The following is a 22312-nucleotide window of genomic DNA, read 5'->3' as shown; positions in this document are numbered from 1 at the left end:
GTGGGGGGTGGACAAAGTAAACAATGAAATGAGGACCACACCAACAGAAGACCTGATGTTTAATGTCTATCTTTTAAGAGAATAATAAATAATAAATAATAAATATTGAAGTACATTTAATACATCTTATGGTAATGGTTAATCCTAGGATTTTATTCTCCCTTCATGACCCTAATGATCTGGCTTAAAAATGAAAGGCAAAATGCAAATAGAAAATAATGTTAGAGATAGTTGTAGAATTGTTGTATAAAAGTTGTATAATTACTGCCAGAAAGCCACCAGGGGGAGCCTAAAATCCATAGCTCACAAGGTGACTATTTTGAACAAAGGTTAATCCTTTGTTTAAGTTACTGATTCACCATCACTAGATCTGTGCTAATTATTTTTTTTTGCTTTTGCTATACTGAAAATGGCTGCATGCCAATCCATTCATTTATCCTTACTCTTACGTATTAATAATACATTCAGGTCTAATGTAAACCTCTCGGCAAATCTTAGAAAAATATGCATCAGCATTTTTGCAGTTTACAAATGTTTTTAAGCAGCCCAGGAAATTTCTATGCATATTAAGATTTAAAAACCTCTAATCTATTAGCCATACTGACACTTACTTATTTTAATCCAGCTTTATTCCTCTTGGATTGTACTTATTTATTATGTTAAATACTATAATGATAATATAAATATATTAAAGTGTATGTAATTTAGTGTGTATATGCATTAATACTAAAAGCCTAGTTTCTGTTAGACTATCATTGGTCTTCTGCTTGCAAGATAGTCCATCATTAGCCTTACAGGTCTTACAGTTATCAAAGACATCACTGAAGGAAAAACTACACGCTAGGAACTGAAATCCTTAGATTTGAGTCATAAAATTCACCTCAATTGCTCCATTTGTAAATACCTTGTTTATTTTGTTAAAATAAAGATTCTGATTCATTAAGTTTGGGACAAGGCCCAAGATTCTGCTTTTCAAATAAGCCTCCAGATAAGCTGATACAGCTGTTCTCAGACCACCTTTTGAGAAGCAAAGGTAGAGATAACACATTCAAAACAGTCCCCTGATTTAACTTCTAGAGGCACATTTTCCAAAAACATCACTTGTTAACGGAACAGCAGTCTTCAAATTTTTCAGTCTCAGGGAGGGGCAGGGAGCCTGGGACTCCAGGATCATGACCTGAGCCGAAGGCAGTCACTTAACCAACTGAGCCACCCAGGTGCCCAGGCCCCTTTATATTCTTAAAAAACTGAGAACGTCCGAAGCTTCTATGTGTCTACTATCTACCCATATTTTTAACTGAATATGAGATATTAATGAAAATAAGAAATTAAAATTGAGAAATCTAAAAAAAAATTATTAACTACTCAAATAATAGATCCATTGAGTGGCTAACCAAAAAAAAAAAATAAATAAAAAATCTTTATGAAAAATAACTGTGCTCCAAAATAAAAATATTAGCATCAAGAGAAGGGCATTGTTGGGGCGCCTGGGTGGCTCAGTGGGTTAAAGCCTCTGCCTTCGGCTCAGGTCGTGATCCCAGGGTTCTGGGATCGAGGAACCTGCTTTCTCCCCTCTCTCTCTCTCTGCCTGCCTCTCTGCCTACTTGTGATTTCTCTCTCTCTGTCAAATAAATAAAATCTTTAAAAAAAAAAAAAAAGAGAAGGGCATTGTTTTATAGTTTGTAAATTTCTTTAGTGTCTGACTTAATAACTACTGCTGGATCCTCATATTTCCTTCTTTGTTCAATCTGTTGTATACCTAAATAGTTCAGTCAGAACTCCCTTACCCAGGGCTTCTTAAGCTCTGGGAAAGAGGGGGCAGTGATGTCATTCTGGATACAAATTCCACTACCAATCTGAAGGTAATATAGTGATTAGGTAATGTAGACAGCTGCCAAATTGTTTAGGGTTGAATATGTTTCTGCCACTAACTAGCTAGCTGTGTGATTTGGGGCATGTTACTTAACTTTTCTAAGCTTTAATTTTCTCCTTTGAAGGCTGGCATTAATAGCATCACTCACAAGGCTGTTGTATTAAAAGATAAGCTTATAAAGCTCCCATCATAGTGCTTAGCAAATGGTCAACATTTATTAATGTTATCTATTGTTATTATCAGACCAAAGAGGCAATAATGGCAATATTGTTCAACATATATTTTTGTTGCAGGTTATCTTGATAAGAAATAACTTGGTAAAAAGCAAACAAAACAATTTAAAAAAATATTTCACATGTATTGACTACTGATTATGTATCACATAATGTTCTAAGCATTTTGTGATATTTACTCATTGGGTCTTATATAAACCCTATGACACAAATATTACCCTCCCCATTTTGAAAGCCCAGATAATTCAAGAGACAGGGTTGGGAGTTTGGCTCCAGAGAATTATACTTTTTAATCATCATGATATATTGCAATAAGTATACTTTTTAAAATAATCTTTTTAAGGTTTTATTTATTCACTTAACAGAGAGGGAGAGTACAAAGCAGGGAGAGCAGCAGGCAGAGTGGGAGGGAATAGCAAGCTTCTGCTGAGCCAGGAGCCAGATGTGGGACTCAGGACCCAGGACCGTAGGATCCCAACCTGAGCCAAAAGCAGCTGCTTAACATAACATAACAAACTGAGCCACCCAGGCATCCCTGCAGTAAGTATACTTATAAACACTATCATAATGTCATTTATTCATTCACTTAACAAGTATTTTCTTATTTATTTATTTATTTGACAAAGAGAGAGAGATCACAAGTAGGCAGAGAGGCGGGGGTGGGGGGAGAGGGTAGCAGGCTCCCTGCTGAGCAGAGAGTAGATGTGGGGCTTGATCCCAGGACCCTGAGACCATGATCTGAGCCGAAGGTAGAGGTTTAACCCACTGAGCCACCCAGACGCCCCTTCTGGGTATTTTCTATGAACTAGACCTTTGGGCTAGATGTTGAGGATTTAGTGATGACTAACACAAATAGGGTGTTTCTGAGTTTACAAATGAATGCTTAAGAGAATGGCTCAATAAAAGAACAGCAATAACTACTAGAAGGATCTCTTCTCTTAGTCTAGATAGGGGCTGGAATTGCTAATCCTTGCCCATTAAATGCTAACTTGACTATTTAAGAATATTGCTGGCACAGTATTTTTACTTACTTACTACCAAATACTTACTATATATTCTCTCCTCTAGGCAGAAAGTAAAATATTCTTTAAAAAAAAAAAATATATATATATATATATATATTTATGCAAGTGGGAGGGAGGGGCAGAAGGAGAGAGAGAATGTCAAGCTGACTCCATGCATGACCTGAGCTGAAACCAAGAGTTGGACACTTAACCTACTGAGCCACTGAGGTACCCCAAGTATTCTTTTTATTTATTTATTTATTTGAGAGAGAGAGAGAGAGAGAGGGAGAAGGGAGAAAGAGAGCACACATGTGAGCACAAGCTGGGGGAGAGGCAGAGGGACAAGCAAAATCCCTGTTCAGAATGGAGCTCACTGCAGGGCTCCATCCCAGGACTATGAGATCATGACCTGAATCGAAGGCAGATGCTTACCTGACTGAGCCACTGAGCCCCAGAAAGAAAGTATTTTTAAGGAACTCCAACCCTAATCCTGACTTATACTTTAAAAATCAAAGAACCTTAGACTTTCAGGTATAACTGGCCTGCATCTCAGGACCACAAATAACGACTGAGCCACCCAGGCGTCCTCAGGACCACAAATAAAGTATTGCGTGTCAAGCTGTTGAAAGGTACAGAGATTTCTCTAATAGTCCCTTTTCTGAAGGAATTTATTTATTAAACAAAAAAAAAAATCTGGGTATGAAGTGAAAATAAAAAATAATAAACAAACAAACAAACAAACCCTACACCATTCCAGGGATATCTCAGAAGTGGATTTGTCTTCTCTAAAGCAGGTACTTAGCAAAGGCTTGGAGGTAACCTGAACACCCCCACCACCACCCTGCCCTAGATGATTACCAGATAATTCTATTCTGGATTTAAAGAACCAACCCAAGAGAATCTGTCCTGGTATATGGTGATTTTTTAAAAAAATAATTTATAACTTTAATATAATCTAGTTCTATAACTTACTAAACAAAAGTACAGTTCTGTCTGGAGGTGTTTTCACCTTCAGCACATTGGGTAGGTTCTTCTCTGGAATGAATTTTCTGATGTCTAAGGAGAGCTGAACTCCATCTGTAGGCTTTCCCACAGTCTTTACATATAAAAGGTTTCTCTCCACTGTGCATTCTCAGATGCTGACCTAGATATGAACTCTGACTGAGTCTTCCCAGTGTCATACTCAGAGGGCTTCTCTTCTCAATGAATCCTCTGATGCTGAATAAGATGAGCACTCCACCTAAAGGACTTTCTATACTCATGACATTTGTAGGGTTTTTCTCAACTGTATGAATACTCTGATACTCAACAAGGTTTGAGCTCTGGTTAAAGGTTTTCCCACAGTGCTACACCTTTAAGTGTTTTTTCTAGAATGAATTCTCTGGTGGATTCTAAGGCATGAATTATAAATGAAAACTTCACCACATTCACTACACTTATGGTCTTCCTTCCCTGCAGGAGTTTTCTTATGGGTGATAATCACCTGCCTGCAATGTTTCCACTGGGCAAGGGACTGCCTCAGTCTCTCCAGTTTGGGATTTCTCTGTTGCTGCTCTAAAGTGCCCTCAACTTCAGAAGTAGCTTCAAATGTAGAGGTGCTGTTGGTGAGTTTTTCTGAGAACACCTGTGATTCCACTTCAGTAATGAGTGGCTGTAACAGTGATCCTTTGTCCCTGGACTCTGGGTTATCTTCCCTCTCTGGGAAAGGCTGGGTCTCCTAAGGTACACACTTGAGCTGGGCTTCCCAGCTTGGTGCCTCTTCTGCCCATGGTTCTTTCTGTACAGGTCCATGAGCCAGGCCTGGGACCGGGAGGTGATCAGATACCACTAGGTCTGTGTGGAACCACAACTTACAAGGAGACTTAGAGACTCCTTTCAGAGTCAGCACAAGATGAAGGAAGAATAGCCAGAGTCTTGTTCAGGGCTTGAGGGCAAAAAAGATAGAGACAGAAACATCTACTAAGCACTCTACCTCGCCTCAGAGAGATTTGAATGTGGCAACTCTCCCTACTGCTGTCCCTCTGTCCAGCCTGAAGGCCAATGCCCTGGCTCCCACAACAGATCACGTGTCCCCTTCTCGCCTGTAGTCCTGGTTCAACAAGTCCTTTCCCCAAACACTCCAGCACAGTTAGTCTCCTTTCCATTCTTGGGATGATGTATGGTATGGTGAATTTAATCCTTATTTGCTGTTCAGCTGTAGGAAATCTACAGTGTACACACGTATTTCCTCTCTCATGCTTACAGACTTTACTTTTACCTTTTGGAGACCAGGATTATCCGAGAGAAGCACTTCTGACATGAAGGATATATAAAACTGGAATTCTGGAGAGCAAGAACTGAGGCCAAAAGAAATTTTCTTCCTCTATTCATATGTTCTCACTGCAGTCTGCAAAACAAAATAGTCATGGGATGAATGGAAAATCTTTCATTGTATGTACATAATTCACTTCTTAGGAAAACAACTTAGTCTCCACTGTAAAGCATTCAAATAGGTGTCTTTTGTGGTATGTGTCAAGATATTGAAAAACTCGTTTTATTTTTCTGCCTAATTAAAAGTGTTAGTAGCAAGAAAATACGATTTAAAATAGAGTAGCTCGAACAAATTTTCTGTTTTTAAATAAATGCTGCATCCCTGTAATTCAGGAATGATATGATTTAATCCTTTTCACAACTTTAGAAGAGCTTTAAGAACTTGTTAATTCTGTTAACTGGAAGGAACTTAAATAAACTTATATGATTCTTTTAAAGAACCTAAATTGGGTAATGGTGCTTTTAGGCTGAAAAAAAAAAAAATCCCTTTACTAGATTTCAGTGTATATATTTTTATACAACTTAAAGAAAAAAAAAAAAGACAATTCTGATTCTGCAAACAGACAAATAAAAATGTTACATAGTCAAAAGAGAGATTTAAGATCCTTTTATAAAACACTCAGAAGTAGAATAATAATGTTCTCTTTTTAAAAAATCAATGTTGGTTTACCAAAATTTTAAAAATATTAGCTTATTTATAGCATGATATAAATTTTTGAAATTAAAGCTTCTGTACATGTTTAAGATAGAAATTTATCATAAATTTTTCATTTGTAAACATATGGAAAAGGTTTCAATTTCTGAAAATGAGTGGAACTGTTTCTGTGACTGCCATTAGCAAAATCAGACAAAAGGAAAGTAGTTTAAAAATCATAATAGACTCTTTTAGTTATCATTTTTCCTAAGAATGACCATAAATGTAGAAATGTGGTGACTATGGAAGGGAAATCTAAAATGATACCAATTCCATCAAGCAAAACATTTCTGTGAAAATAAAATCTTACCACCTAAGGCAGTAAGATGAAAACTTGTAAAGATGAAACATAAAGGGATTTCTATAAACCACTGACCTATGTTATTAAAGGGAACATAGAAAAAATAAAAAATATAATCCTAACTCTTTGTTCTTTGTTGTCATCTTTGTTTTGGAACCCTCAGGATACATGACTAGTAAGGTTCTACCACAAGAAGACATGTAATCCCAGATTTGGTTGTCATCTAAGTCACATGGCAATCTCTAAGGACAAAGTAGAGTAGGGGAATGGAATACAAGGGGAAGACAGGAAGGTCACAAAATACTGCATTAGTGCTCCTAACCTCAAGTTCCTTTCCAACACAACAAATGATGGAATGTAGGTCAGCAAAGGCATCTTCCCTCTACATCTCCTCTAAAATCCAGTTTGTGGAAGGGTGTAACATGGTGGCACAGCTACTTATGAGCTTTGGGAGATAAAGTAGGGCAAAGCTCCCTACCTGAAAAATGTCAACCTTCTTAAAATTGTGCTATTTAGAATGAACCCTCAGTTCCTTACAATAGCCTATGAGGTTCTTGGTCATCTAGCCTTGCCTCCTTACCTCACCCTGTAACGTTCTCCTGCTTAATCTCTGCACTTCAATCCTTGCTAGCCTTCTTTCTGCTCCTCAGACACACCAATTTCACTCCTCAGGTTTTTGTACTTTTCTCTTTGCCTAGAGTATTCTTCAAGTAGTTGGCTCATTCTCATCCTTCAATCTGTAACTCCAATATAACCCCTCAGAGAGCTCCACTTTATCTCAAGTAGACACACCTTTCTTCTTAAAATTTTATGACATCACCCATTTTATTCCTTCATAGTACTAATCCTGCTTGTGATATATCTAACAATGAAATTGCATATATCACGTTATTTTTGTTTGTTCTACCCCTACTAGTCTCAAAGTTCCTCGAAGAAAGGGATGTGGTCTATCTTGTGTTCTACTATATACCCCAGGGCTTAGCTCAAAGTACATTTTTTTTAAAAAGATTATTTATTTATTTATTTGAGAGAGAGAGAGAGAGAGAGAAAGAGAGAGAGCGAGTATGATAGGGGAGGATGTCAGAGGGAGAAGCAGACTCCCCATGGAGCTGGAGCCCAATGTGGGACTCGATTCTGGGACTCCGGGATCATGACTAGAGCCGAAGGCAGTTGCTTAACCAACTGAGCAACCCCAGGCACCCACAAAGTATGTTCTTAATCCATATACACTGAATAAAAAACTATAAGCAGAATTTTACAATTTAAGAAAAAATTTTATAGGAGCAGGTATATGAAACACAATAGATTTCTTTCCCTTTTTATTTAAAGCCCCCTTTAAAAAGTCTTTCTCTATTAACAAAGAGGTCTGACATTTGTTTTCTTTGTCTAGTCATTTCCATTTGGTTTATTCTCGCTAACACCTCTTTCCTTGGCTCTCTCTTGTTATTTAAGGGTTAGTAATTTATGCTAAAGAGAGCACAAAAAAATAATATGAGTTGTAACCCTTGTTCTCTTCCCTAACCCTGAACACTCCCCTACTACAATACGTTTTACATTTCTCTGTCTTTGCTTCTTTCCCTTCCTCCTCTGTCTAAAATGTTCTTTCACTTTCCTGGCTAATGCTTATTCTTCTTTAAGAAGTCTTCTTAAGGGCCTTTTTCTCCAGGAAGCTTTCCCAGGTAAAGGACCCCATTTTAAAATTTGCCACTTATCACATCCCAATAAACTTATCTGTTTAATGTTTTCTTCTGGAACAGAGTAAGATCTTAGAATTACCATCTCATTATATCCCCAGGGCCAAGCTTAAAAACTGTTGATCTGAACTACAGCTGTTAACTTCCTTCCTGATTTTCAGCCTACTTCTTCCTAAGCTGGTTTTACCATACACCATTAAATATAAATCCAATTTTACCAAATCACAAAATAATCTTATATTTGTATATATACACATTAGCAGGCACAGAGTAGTTTGATATAACAGTAGCGTATTTAAAACTTCTTTTAAACATCTGCATTATATCCTTATTTCTACTTTCCCCCTTAGTTGTGGTCATATAATGAGCAGAGACTATCTTCTTTAGGGCTCTAAAATAAAGTTTTATTTTGTACTAGAACTATATGGGGAACTTATATCAAATCATATTCTTGACACAACTGTTATCAAACTAAAACTTTAGGAAATGGATTAAACCTTAAAGATAACTAGGATACTGTGCTAAATGTTATAGAAGAAACAATGCAAAATAAGATGCTTACTGTCTGATTGGGCAGGCAGCTCAACAACAAATGAAAACACGGGCAGAAATATTTGGGATTAATTTCTAAATTAATTGTGCAAGCACTAACTGCTGTGTTTTTAAGTTGGGTAAACTGTCTTTATTTAAGGGTCTATTGCCCTCTAGCGGGTCAAATAAGTATGTCTAAAAAAACTACAGTATTTACAACTTAAAGGCAAATTTGAGAACTAAAATGAAAAAGGTCAGTCAACTATTTTTACTATTTGTATTTCACCTGGTAAGCCCCAGAAAATGGCAAAAAGACTTCTCTTTAATTTTCCAGTAGACAAAAATCCAGTAAAATCCTTTCAGGCAGCTTTTTGCTGTTTTTACAGTGTTTCCTTTATGACACTTGTCATCTAATTTATCTCTCACTCTACTGCTTGACTTGTAGAATCATGTTTGATAGAGAACTGAATGAAACATCAGGAACAAGTAAATACCAAAGTTATGAAAATCTTACAATGGACTTAGGAACAATTTCATATATAGTATCTCTTGCAATTTATTTTTATTCTTGATTTTCTTGGGAAGGATGGTGAAGAAGCATTTAATTTCTTTCAGCTCTATCACAGCCAGAAAATCATATTCCAGTTCAATTTATCAGTTATTCATTGTGCAGCTGCTAAATACCAGGTACTGGGGGATAAGTGATGGGTAAAATGGACAATAATCACACAAAAATTTGAACTAATAACATGGCAAATTCTATAAAAGAAATATACATAATGCTATGAGAAAATATAAGGGGACTAATCTAGTCGTAGCTTCGAGGACAGAGAATAGTTAGGAAAATACATAATCATTTTCTGGAAACAATTTTTCAGTTGTCAGATTAAAAGTGATTTTAATTTTCTTTATAGGTTTAAAGTATTTTGAAAATGTATTATGTTTATGCTTTAAAAAATGAATAAATATAATAAAAATACTAGGTAGTGAACTTAGAAATAACATACAAAGAAAGCCTTGAGTCCTCTCTCCATCTCTTACACTTAAAAGTAGAAACAAGGAGGTTGAGATGGGGGGGGGGGAATATATGTTAGGATAGGTTGATGGGAACTAATTAGGACCTCAGTTAGCTTTTGTTTTTAAGTCCCAAATTTCCCAGGAATGTCCAAGAATGAAGAAGACTGACTGAGATTTATTAAAATACGTGGGGTCCAGTATTTAACATAGAATACATGCTTTCTTTCTAGTCAAGCTATATGGGGATCTAAACCATATCCAAAGATGCTTTATTACTTCACCATGAAAAATTACAGTCACAGGGAAGGGACACATCTTAAACACACATTTTCTTTTGGGTATAACTATATGTTAAACCAAATTAGAAAGACGAAGTTGCTTGAAAAAGGGGTATTAGGTGAATCAAATATTTTAAGGGAATTAGGCTAATATAGTTGATGTGTTCTTTTCTCACTAGAGATGGTTGTCAGCGGGCCCAGATATAAAACTCATTAATCACCATCCATTTTCATACTAGCCAAGTAGTTCTCAAACTTTAGTATCCATCAAAATCACCAGGAGGGCTTGCTAAAAGGACTTCTGGGCCCCAACTTGAGTTTGATTCAGTGAATCTGGGATGAGGGCCAGAGAATTTGCACGTCTCACAAGATAATACTTATGTTGCCCACACTTGAAAATCACTGGCCTAGCTTGAGGCTGTCTGATGGTGAACAACACTTGCGATTAATGTGGTTACAGTTAAGTCATAAAGCTTGAGAGTATTATAGTCTCTTTCAGATTATTTTGTAAATCTTTGCTCTATTATCTGGAGACTTTTAATCTAAACTCCTTCACTACCAATTTCCTAGAAGACACCTTCATATGAAAAACCACGGCACTTGGGTGGTTCAGTTGATTAAATGTCTGCCTTCTGCTCAGGTCATGATCCCAGGGTCCTGGGATCCAGTCCTGTGCTAGGCTCCCCAGGGAGTTTGCGGCTCCCTCTGCCCCTCCCCCCACTCATTCTTTCAGTCTCACTTGCTCTTGTGCTCTCTCTCAAATAAATAAAATCTTAAAACAAAAACAAAACCATGCCCCTATATGCACATACAGTGACATAATTTTTTCTCCTTTGGGCTAGCCTAGAATAATTCTTATTAAATGTTAGATCATGAAGAAAAATTTAGTTATTTAACATTGCTGAGAACATTCCTGTCCTCTTCAAGGTGATTTTAGTTGCAGTAAGAATCAAAATGACATGAGACAGATTAACAAGAAAATCAAATTTAACAGCATGTGTACAGAGGGAATTCACACAATCCTGAAAATTCCAAAGACGGTCAGGCAAAATGAGGTACATATGTCACCCTGAACTAAGTAGAAGTGGGTAGGAGTCCAGGACTTCCTCGAGAAGGCCCGCAATCCTCAGAAAAAAATTAAAAAGGGTCAATGTTTGGCAAACAAATGTTTGCTGGGCTACTCAGAAGCAATGGGAATAAGAGAGGACTTTGCTCAAACAGGCCTTGCTAGGTTTCTCCTTTCTACCATACCTTACTATGTATCATAATGTGGAGATAGCTCTCATCTTGGATGAGGTCCTCTATCTACATTCTTTTTAGGCAGTTATGGGGGGAAGTAAAGGGCTCTTCTTGAATCTGCTGGGTTTTGATTGCTTTTTAACTCAAAATAATCTTCATGACAGAGTGCCCCATTTGGGGCAGCCTCTATACTCTTTCACTGCCTGTGCTACCCATTTCCAACCGATCATTGCCCCACATCTGGAGGTCCCAATCTGATCAAACAGACACCACATTCTTTTTTTACAATTTTCTCCATCTCAGCAAATGGCACTGGGCAAGAAAATCTGTCACATTGTTGCTTTCAGATCTCCTGTTTCATATTACACCGGGCCAAGAGGCCTCAGCTATTTTAAGTTATTCACTTAAAACTATCTAATGGTCACCCTTGAGGGTGCATACTTGTCTAATTTTTCTAGAAGTAGTCAAAACAAGTCCTTGATAAATGATTTACTGACATTAACATGAAAATTCTGGAAAGGGATGAGAAGGCAGAAGACAGAAAACTAAACAAACAAAAAATAAAACCTCTTTTATTTGGAGAAATATTGGTGAAAAATACTTTAAAAACACTACCCAAGGGACGCCTGGGTGGCTCAGTTGGTTAAGCAGCTGCCTTCGGCTCAGGTCATGATCCCAGAGTCCTGGGATCGGGTCTCATATCGGGCTCCTTGCTCCGCGGGGAGCCTGCTTCTCCCTCTGACTCTGCCTGCCACTCTGTCTGCCTGTGCTTGCTCTTGCTCTCTCTCTCTGACAAATAAATAAATAAAATTTAAAAAACAAAAAAAACAAAAAAACAACAAAAAAAAAACCCCACTACCCAAGAAGAGGCTGCTGTCTGGCTCAGTCTGTGGAGCATGTGACACTTAATCTGAGGGTCATGAGTTCAAGCCTCATGTTGGGTGTGGAGCCTATTTAAAACAAAACAAAAGAAACCCTAACAACAATAACAAAAAATCCAAGAACCACCCAAGAAATTCTTAGTGAGTACAACAGTTTGTCTATTGAATTTGTGGTAAATGTAATACTATTTTAGGGATGGGGAGGAGGAAAGAGTTACAGACAAAAAAACACAGGCTCTTGTGTTCAAGACACTTATAAACTGTTGGCTAAGACAATGTGTAACTACTAAGGAAGTGACACAAAGGTACGTACAATATCTGCAAGCTCCAGACTTCCACACCCAGGGGACAGTTATGGAGAGCCAACTATTTTGACTTCTCATAGATATTTCAAGTTTTCATAGGTAAAAAACTTGAATTCTTAGTTTCCTCTTAAACTTCTTTGTAAAGACCACTTTTAGACAACAGGCTTGAGCAGAGGTATGTACAGCAAGGCAAAAGGGTCCAGTGACCACCTGGCTGAATACAGACAAGCCTATCAGGTGACCTACCTCAAAATATCCATCGTCCCTGACAGACCAATGGGCTACTCACAACCAGGAACAGGTACCAAAGTACCAAAGTACCAAAAAGAAAAAATTCTGTATGTCTCCATACCTCCTTCACCTTCCTCCTTGAAATAACAGCCCCACTTTCTTGTGGCGGACGTCTCTTCTTCGCTGTCCTGCCTGCCACTCGTTTGTGGTATATTCAATAAACTATTTCCTTTGTGCTGTCTTGGGTGAATTCTTTCACTGCCTGTGCTATCCATTTCCAACCGATCATTGCCCCACATCTGGAGGTCCCAATCTGATCAAACAGACACCACATTCTTTTTTTACAATTTTCTCCATCTCAGCAAATGGCACTACTCTCCAATCAGTTAAGTCAGGTCAGTTACCTAGAAATCATCTTTCATTCCCTTTTCCCTCAAATCCCACATTATACCCATCTGTATGTCCTCGGATCTATATCCATATCTAAAAACTACCATCCACTTCCCCCCATATATACTGCCACCACCTTAACTCAAACCACCATCACCTATTACTTCTGCTGCTGCAATAGCCTCTTAACTGCATGATCTGGTCGGCGCTCATCTCTCAAGGCCCATTTCACCACTTGTCCTTTCTGAACACCATTTCAAGCAGCACCGGTCTTTCCTTAAGTTCTTCAACACTCAGGTGCCAAGCTCTTTTCTACCGTAGGGCCTTTGCACAACCTATTCATTCTGGAATGTTCTTCCTTCTAGTGCATGGCTGGATCATTTTCATCTCTCTAAGAGTCAACTCCTCTGTTAAAAAAAGAAAACCACAGACCCAAAATTGAGTCCATTTAGGCAGGGTCCCCAAATCGATGTTTAATACCTAACCTAATTGCAGTTTTCAACCTTTCCGCAGAAATAATAGTCTTAACTGGTCAGTTACGGGTTTTCCGGATCAAAGCCAACAAGGGCTCCCTCCATCTTAACAAAGGTAATCAGCATGGTAAGACTTCCAGCTCCCCCACCAGCAGGGAGAGTGACCTTGCTTGGAACAATCCTTTCTTTTGCTAATAACTTTCTAGCCCTACCCTCTTTCCCATAAAAACCTATTTTGTACAACCCTCCCAGAACGCCCTTCTACTTGCTACTAAGATGCTACCTGAATCATTTAATAAAGCTGAATATATCTTCAAATTTACTTGGCTGAATTTTGTGTTTTTAAGACCTCAGAAAGGCCATCCCAAACCAGCCTAACTCAGTTTCCCATTATCCTTAACTCGAACCATCAAAGGTTTAAGTTGTATTTGGTGAGCAATCTAACTTGTTCACCATTGTAATACCAGTACCTAGTAACTCTTGGCAAAGGAAGACACTTAAAACTATCTGCAGAATGACTAACTACTGAGTACTTTGTGACCCAGTCTTGTAAGGTCAGGAAAAGCTTCCTGACTTAATAAAATAGAGGTTGGAAGGAGTAAAAATTGGCCAAGGTGGGGATGGGGTTAGGTCTGGAGGTGAGGTGAGTTGGTGCATTTGAGGAATTGAAAAAAGACATTCCTTCCACAGGGCTGGAGCCTAGGGCTAGAGTGGTGAAAATCAAAGCTCAGAGGTGGGCAAAAGCTAGATGAGAAAGGCCCTGTAAAATATGTGAAGGGTTTAGACATAAACCTGAGGGCAAATAGGAGGCAACAAAGCTTTTAAATGGGGGGGCGGGGGGGGGGGAGAGTGCCCTGACCAGATCTGCGACTTATCTTACAGCCTGGCAATGCGGAGACTGGATTGGAAAATAACACCATTGAAGTAAGAGCCGCTGGGCTAGACGCCTACCTATGTAGCAGTCTTGGTGTTAATTGTATGCATTTGAGATATTCAGAGACTGGTAAGGACGAGCCGAACCTGAGACAAGGAAGGAATCTGGAAAACTCTTTAAGTTTCCGGTTTGAGCACACTGATAAGCACTTTTCCCTCTAGATCAAAGCAGTTTGAAAAGACCCCTTTTCCGGCACCTGGGTGGCTCAGTCGGTTAAGCGTCTCCGTTGGGCTCAGGTCAGAATCCCAAGAGTCCTGGTATCGAGTCCCGCACTGGGCTCCCTCCTTGGCGGGAAGCCTGCTTCTCCCTCTGCCCTTCGCCCCACTCTTGTGCTCTCTCTCACTCTCTCTCTCAAATAAATATGTAAAATCTTAAAAAAAGAAAGAAAGAAAGAAAAAGACCCCTTTTCAGCACGCATTACTCGGCATAGCCCGCAAAATCTCTAATTCTGAGCACCCCAAAATCAGGAGTAGTACTTTCCCTCTTTGTATTACCGGTTCCAGACGCTCACCCACATCTAGCTCGATGGCTTAGTAAATGTTGAGTAAACGCTAGTTCAACTCTTATCAAGAGCAGTGCCTAAAATTTAAATGACTGACCTTTTTCTCTTTACTCTCAGAAACCTTTTACAGAAAAGACTAACTCTTGAAAAAAATAACATAGAATGTTCTAATTTTCATTTATAACGACACTGAAGACCTCGTTAGGAGTCTCGCCCTTTGCGCGACCCGAGAATCTGTTCCCATAGTTTCTCACCTGAAGCAGAGGACGCAACCTGCCCGGGCAACGCTCGGTGGTGCAGACCCCAGGGCTTAGCGACCAGCCAGGCGCCTTCCAATCGAATCTCCCGCGTCCTTTTCCGCCGGAAGTGACGCTTTGGCAGTGGTTCCTCACAGCCAATCAGAAGAAGGCGCCGCCAAGGGTGGAGATTGAACACTGCGTTCTGTGAGTTTTTGGGAACGACCATTTTCGTCAAACTGTGGGTAGAGACAGGGTTTGGCGAATGTTCTTCTCTGACTAGTGGAGTCGTGGCGTAGTCTATAAAGTTGGTTTTGGGGGTCGTATAGGGATCCCAGGAGGTGGTGGTAGCACCCCTCCAGTCGGGGCTCAGCGGGGTGACTGGAAGGAGGAGTGGAAGCTGAGTAAAGGGGTTGGTGGCGCGGTGAAGACGGAAGGGGGTGAGGAAGCGGGACCTGAATGGGGCTATCCCGAGCCGGGAGAAGAAAGGGGGCGTATCCTGGAAGAAGGGAGCAGGACGTACCTTGACTCGGGGCTATGTGGGCCCCGGCGCCTCCAGTTACGGGATGGGTTATGTGGACAACATGGAGGTTTGGGGTGACCCATGAACAGAGTACCACAGGAGGTGGTTGACTGACTTAATGGAAGTGGGGTGCAAGGAGCCAGACCGAGCGGTCTGCGGAGTGACGCAGTGTAAGTCTCTACACCTGTCTTGGGGCCTCAGTTTCCTCATCAGTTAATGGGAGGGGCGATCATACACGACACACTGATGCTTAAGTTAGATGAGTTGATGTGTGTGCCGTTAAGCCTAGCGATATAGTGACCTTAGAGAACGCTCAAGAAATTGTCATGGTAGCTATTATTATTATCATATGGGTTTGCGGAGGGCAAGGGGTGTGGCAATGGAATTGAGGCCGGCAGGGAACAGCCGGAAAGGTGGATCTGTGGAGCGCTCTAGGAGAGGATGGGATTCTGGCGGTCAGGTAGGAGGAAGTCCAAGGATGGTAAAGGTCGGCTTGGGCTGTAACCGCGATGAAGCTGGACTCTATAGGGGCCTGCACGAGACGAACAAGAAAAGTTGCCGCGCCCTCGGGTTCGGGGGCGGTAAGGTTTGGGTGACCAGGTGTGGGCAGTGTTGCCGCGGGGTGAGTGGCTTTGGGTTACAGCGGGGAGGAGCTTATCTGCGGTGGGCGGAGCTGTGGTTGGGTTTGGCTCTAGCCCGCTGCATCTACCGGTCTCGCTCCCACCCGCACTGCAGCCGCCAGCCTGAGGCATGGGGCGTCCCACCGTCCTGCTCCTGCTCTTGGCTATCCTGACGCCCGGGGTCGCCTTCCACGTACCGCCGGCCATGAAGGCCCTCAGCAGCCTGCGCTGGTCAGCCAGTTCCACATTCCGCCGTACTGTTGCCAAGAATTACTCGGTTCACTACATCCAACAGAAGGTAAGGCGGAGCGGGGTGGGCGTGCGGGTAGACGAAGTTTCGACGTCTCCCGTGTAATAGACCCGAGCCTAGGCACCGTAGCCCACCCGGACTTTCGGATCCCTAATGCCTAGGACTTGTTCGGTCTTTGGCTCACAGCTCCCAGAGGGTGACACTAAGTTTCAGTTCTGTTTAAAATCTCTCCTCCCGGGGGGCGCCTGGGTGGCTCAGTGGGTTAAACCGCTGCCTTCAGCTCAGGTCATGATCTCAGGGTCCTGGGATCGAGCCCCGCATCGGGCTCTCTGCTCAGCAGGGAGCCTGCTTCCCTCTCTCTCTCTCTCTCTCTCTCTGCCTACTTGTGATCTCTGTCTGTCAAATAAATAAATAAAATCTTTAAAAAAAATGCCTTTAAAAAAAATCTCTCCTCCCGTTACCAGTAATGTAACATCAATCCTGGTTCCACACTTTCTTCTGTAATTGGCTATGATAGTCACTTCAACTTCTTCTGCTCTCAGAATTCAAATTCTGAAAAATCTTCAAATTCTGCCGTAATTCAAATTCCCCTGACCTCCCGTCAAATTAAAATTATTTAATGCCAACTCTGTCTCCTACTCCGTGGTGACAGTCATCCTTTGTCCCTAAGCAGCCTCTAAATACACGTTTCCAATATCTTACTAGGTAATATTTAGTATTCAACCTAAAACGCAAGCCTGTCATCTCTTGCTTAGCTCAAAGTTGATTTTGTAACCCTTTGATTAAGAGTTTTTAACCATTCCTATTCTCCATAAGACTGAACTTATGTGTAGCCCATGCTTGTAGAGGAAATAGTAGAAGAGAGTCAAGATTTGAGGGTGGGGATTAGCGTTTCTGTGGTTCTGAAGCTTGAGTTAAGTTTAAAAGAGCCTTGATGCTTGGCTGAAGCATAATGCACTCTGACAAGCCTGGATAAAAAAGTATATCCTGCGTAAAATGACAGGATCTCTTATGGTTCTTTATTTCTGGGAGACTCTGTAAAGATAGGCAAAGTTTAGGGAAATGTGTGGATTAGAAAGAATTTAAGAGTCTGAGATTTGGCTTTTGGAGTTGAATAGAACAGCATACCGCTCTGTTAGCTCTGTGACCTTGGGAAAGATACAGTACTTCTCTGAACCCAGTTTCTTGGGGTGCCTGGGTGGCTCACGAGGTTCAGGGTCCACCCTAGGCACTGGTCATGATCCCTAAGGTCCTAGGATCAGGTAGGGCTCCTGCTTAGCAGGAGTCATCTTTTTCCTCTCCCGCTCCTCCTCTGCTCTTGCTCTCTCCAGCTTGCATGCTTGCTCTCTTTCTCTCTCAAGTAGATAAAATCTTTTAAAAAATGAACCTGTTCTTAATCTGGGGATTTGATAATGGTTAAATGGACAGATGACAAGTCCCCAGCAGAGAATTTGGCCCTAAATTTTGAATTTTGGTAGAGGGATCGTATGAATTTGTAACTTATAAGAAATTATTTTTAACCCAGAAATTTAAATTACAGTTTATGAGGAAGAGAAAGCATTTTATTTCAGTAGGGGTACCAGGAAACAGGGGACTTTTATTTTTTAATTTTTGAAACGGGACTTTTATTCAGACAACTTACTTAAATTAAATCTGTAGGGTACTGTTCTTCATTTGTAAAATGAGAGGGTTGAATAAGGAACAGCAAAGTACACACTCTACTGAGGAAAATTAAGGGCTTTGGGGGAGCTATCTCAGGGGGTTGGTGGGTGAAGGCCCAAGTGGAGGCCAAGTTAGGGTATTCTAGCAACCCCTTTCTTCCTGAACACTTTGAGCCTGAGCTTTATGCTTTGGTTTATTTCATATATTGGGATTTTATATATGATTATTTGCAGAGTTTTACTGATAAAGTAAAATTGAAGGGGAGCTTCTGGGATGAGGATCTCTGAAATCTTTTTAAAAGTGATGAAGGGGCACCTAGGTGGCTCAGTTGATAAAGTGTCCCACTCTTGATTTTGGCTCAGATCTTGATCTTAGGTCAGTAGGATCAAGCCCCATATTGGGCTCCCAGCTGAGCATGGAGCTTGCTTAAGTTTCTCTCTCTCCCTCACCCTCTGTTCCCTCCCCACACTTGTGCACATGTGCTTGTGCTATCTCCGCCCCGCCAAAAAGAAAATAAGAAATGATGAAAAAGAGAAGTGTCAAGAGAAAAGGGGGAACAAAAGGAAGGAAGAGACCAAATGATCTGTGAGCCCTTAATTTATATTCCTTCATTATACATTATTTTCTTGACCACTTACCTATTTAGAAATAAAATTTAAGATGGGTCCTTTTTTCATTTTTGGTCATTTGATAAATCTGACTTTACTCAGCCACCTTTTGCCCTCTGACTTAGTTTATATTTTAGGACACAGATTCCACATACATGTTTATTAATATAATAATAATTTTCCTTACACCAACTTCAGCTGAGCTTTATTTCATTTTTTGAGAAAACTTCCACATATGTATTTATTACATAATAATGATTATAGTAATTGCTAATTCTGGACCATAGATTTTTAGTGGGACTGACTATGTCTATATAAACTCAATGAATTACTATCCAAAAAAAGCCTAAACAAAGCAAAGTCATTTAATTCACAAAGCAGATCATTTAATTGACACAAGTTATTTTTTATTCTTATTTTCGTTTTTTACTTCTCTTCTTCACTAATTATTTTTCCCCTTCTTTCGAAGTCTTCAAATGTTGTTGCTGTAGTAGGAATACCTTTTTATTTGGTTTCTTTTTTCTGAAGTAACTGAATCAGGAGACCCAACAAAGGATAGTACATCACTTGGTCACATCCAGGCTTTGGGTACATGTGTGATGCCAGAGTTTTAAGGTGCTCCTTGGAATCTCTGGCTTGTGGTTATAAGGTTTCCCTTCTTCTCTTTACTCTCCACCTCCCACCCTAGCCCCTCAGAATACAATGTGAGTCCTGAGGGCATTTTACTGTGTGATGTTGTAGGAAAAAAGAATGGGTCCTTTGAGGCTCTCTTTTTCCTCAGTGTTACTAGGAAACACTAGTGTTTCTAGTGTTCTCTAGAGAAACAGAACCATAGAATGTGTCTCTCTGTCTGTCTATCCCTCTTTTCACAGAGATTGATTTATTTTAAGGAATTAGTTCTTATGATTATAGAGGCTTGGTAAGTTCAAAATCTACAGGGTAGGCTAGCAGGCTGGATACCCAGAGAAGAGTTGCAGTTTGGGTCCAAAGAGTCTGCTTGCATAATTCCTTCTTGCTCAGGAGAGGTCAGTCTTTTTTGCTCTTCAGGCTTTCACCTGGTTGTATGAGACCCATTCATATTATAGAGGGTAAATCTGCTTTACTCAGAGAGTCTGCTGATTTACATATAAATCCTATCCAAAAAAACACCTTCATAGAAACATCCAGAATGTTTGACCAAATATATGGGCACTGTAGCCCAGCCAAGTTGACATGTAAAATTAACCATTATTTCTTCCAAGCTTGTTGTGAGGTTTAAATATAGTAACACATGAAAGCACAAGCATAGTGCCTGGGACGAAGTAGGAACTTAAGGAACGTAACAGAGTAAATGCTGGTTTCTTCCCCATTCTGTCCTAAAACCACAGTCCCCATAGTGTTAGCATTTCAGATTGAAGCAAATGCGTGACAGTTGTGGTAATGTCTCTTTTAGAAACTTAATTGGTCAGTAATTTATACTCAACTATTCCTGTTTAACTAATGATCAGTGTTTATTCATCTTGACCCAGCATTAAGCTCATGGCCACTGACTTCTGCAAAGCCTTCCCATAGCTCCTTCCTTGTCTGCTATGAGGCAGTCACATCAGTGGGCTAAGCTGTTTCTACTGGTGTATATCCATAATGGTTCTTTATTTCCTACTCCAGGTTTCCCTTTTCCACTCATGCCACAGTGGCCCTAATGTCTAGTAAAATCCTGATCTTTCTCCTCCTCCTCTCCTTTTTAATTTTTTTCCCCTCTTCTCCACTTTTTATTATTGGTTCATCTATTGATGGCTTTCCCCTAAGGCCCAGAGTATATGTCACAAATATTATGCAACTTCTGAATTGATTTGTGTTTTTACTCCTAGAATCATTACCAGAAGGGGTCTTGGAGATCATGTAGTCTACCCCTTAGATATGATGAGGTAACTTTGATCTAAATTAGAAGAGTCAGGAACTTGTTAGAGATTGATTACTATACACATTTGAGAGCAAATTATATTTCTCCTATTAGCTGAGGAAAACTTCAGACAGGTTACTCTGAGCATCTGTGTTTATAATCAGCAAGATTTTTGGGATAATTATACTGTTCATCTTACAGATTTGTTGTGACATGAGCTAGTATGTGTAAAGGACTTAATAGTACAGTTTATATATAATTTTACTCAATAAATGATAAATATTTTATCAAAATATTTATAAATATTTTGAGGTTTCTTAATATATATGGCTTTAACTTACCCCCTCTCCACACAGAATAAAATATTCAAATCATCACTTACCATGCCTAAAATAGTTATTCTGGAAAATATGAAAATCTATACGAACTCTTTTTTCAGTTACATAAATAGTATATATATTTCTTTTTATCAGTGGGTTATAGTTTAATATACTTGTAAATAAGGCAAAGAAATGCTCCAGTCTGGAAATTGCACATGTCACTTCCTTTCATAATTCTTTGAACCATACTGATTATATTGCTGCATCTAAGGACAGGGTGGGGAGACAAAAAATACTCACTTTGGAGATCCTAGAAGGAAACAACAACACTAGAAGGAAACAAAAACAACACTAATGACTACCATACTCAGTCTCTTATTCACCGTCCATCCACCTACTCGGTGTTCATCCAGTTCCTTTTATATGTCAGGCACTGGACTAGGTCCCAGGAAGGCAGAGATGATTACATCCTGGTGGAATTCACATACTTCTTGACCATTCCAGTCATACATACTTAAGCTTATATCTGAAAACTATGAAAGAGGACTGACAAAATGTGTAATGTCTTGGCATTATGTGGCTACATTTGCAGATTGCTTCAAAAAATCCCTGAAGTTGGCACTCCTAGATGGCTCAGTGGTTAAGCATCTGCCTTTGGCTTGGGTCGTGATCCTGGGGTCCTGGGATCAAGTCCCTGCTCAGCAGAGAGCCTGCTTCTCCCTCTCCCTTTTTTGCTCCCTCTGCTTGTGCTCTCTGTCTGTATCTCTCTCTGTCAGATAAATAAATGAATAAATAAATCTTAAACAAAAAAAATCCCTGAAGTGAGCCTGGTCTACTTAATATTTTCTTGCTCAACTTAATCATTACCATGATAGTTCGCTGACCTGATGTGTATATATACATTGAAGCATGTGATAAATAAAGGAATTTATTTATTCGTACTGTCACTTAGTATTTAAAATAATGGTTTTGCCTGTCTTTTTCATAATGAAACAAAATTGATATAGAGCTTTATGTAAAAAATCTGAAGTATGCTTTTTAAGTGTCCATCAAAAGGAAACTTTTACATTGACAATGTGTATGTTATTGGTGTTTTATAAAAATCTTTTTTTTATATCTTTTTTTAAAGACCTTATTTATTTGACAGAGAGAGAGAGAGAGAGATATCACTAGTAGGCAGAGAGGGGGAGAGAGAGAGAGATCACTAGTAGGCAGAGAGGGCAGAGAGAGAGGGGGAAAGCAGGTTTCCTGCTAAGCAGAAAGCCTGATGAGGAACTCGATCCCAGGACCCTGAGATCATGACCTGAGCCAAAGACAGAGGCTT

General features: G+C 39.8%; 2 protein-coding genes across 10 annotated transcripts in view; one reads left to right on the top strand and one right to left on the bottom strand.

Moving 5' to 3' along the window:
- DDIAS (DNA damage induced apoptosis suppressor) overlaps nt 1-15242 on the bottom strand; it is a 47309-nt gene extending 32067 nt beyond the window's left edge. For 3 of the 6 annotated variants that reach the window (XM_045071495.1, XM_045071494.1, XM_004763474.3), the window contains exons 1-2: nt 15145-15242; nt 5368-5496 (exon numbers count right to left, since the gene is read on the bottom strand). In XM_045071495.1, coding sequence (XP_044927430.1) covers nt 5368-5480 — 113 coding nt within the window. In that variant the 5' untranslated portion in view covers nt 5481-5496; nt 15145-15242. Of the gene's footprint in view, nt 1-5367; nt 5497-14882; nt 15109-15144 lie in introns of those variants that run through there. The other 3 variants (XM_045071493.1, XM_045071492.1, XM_045071491.1) reach the window with 3 other exon arrangements.
- LOC101682636 (prolylcarboxypeptidase) overlaps nt 15200-22312 on the top strand; it is a 72951-nt gene continuing 65838 nt past the window's right edge. Inside the window, exons 1-2 of one of the 4 annotated variants that reach the window (XM_004763471.2) lie at nt 15200-15333; nt 16385-16567. In XM_004763471.2, the coding sequence (XP_004763528.1) occupies nt 16400-16567 (168 nt within the window). In that variant the 5' untranslated portion in view covers nt 15200-15333; nt 16385-16399. The other 3 variants (XM_004763473.3, XM_004763472.2, XM_004763470.3) reach the window with 3 other exon arrangements.

The sequence above is a fragment of the Mustela putorius genome, unplaced genomic scaffold (genome assembly GCF_011764305.1).
Source record: "Mustela putorius furo isolate JIRA1106 unplaced genomic scaffold, ASM1176430v1.1 tig00003987_pilon_pilon_pilon, whole genome shotgun sequence".
In the NCBI taxonomy this organism is placed as follows: domain Eukaryota; kingdom Metazoa; phylum Chordata; class Mammalia; order Carnivora; family Mustelidae; genus Mustela; species Mustela putorius.
This window is presented reverse-complemented; position numbering and strand designations above follow the sequence as displayed.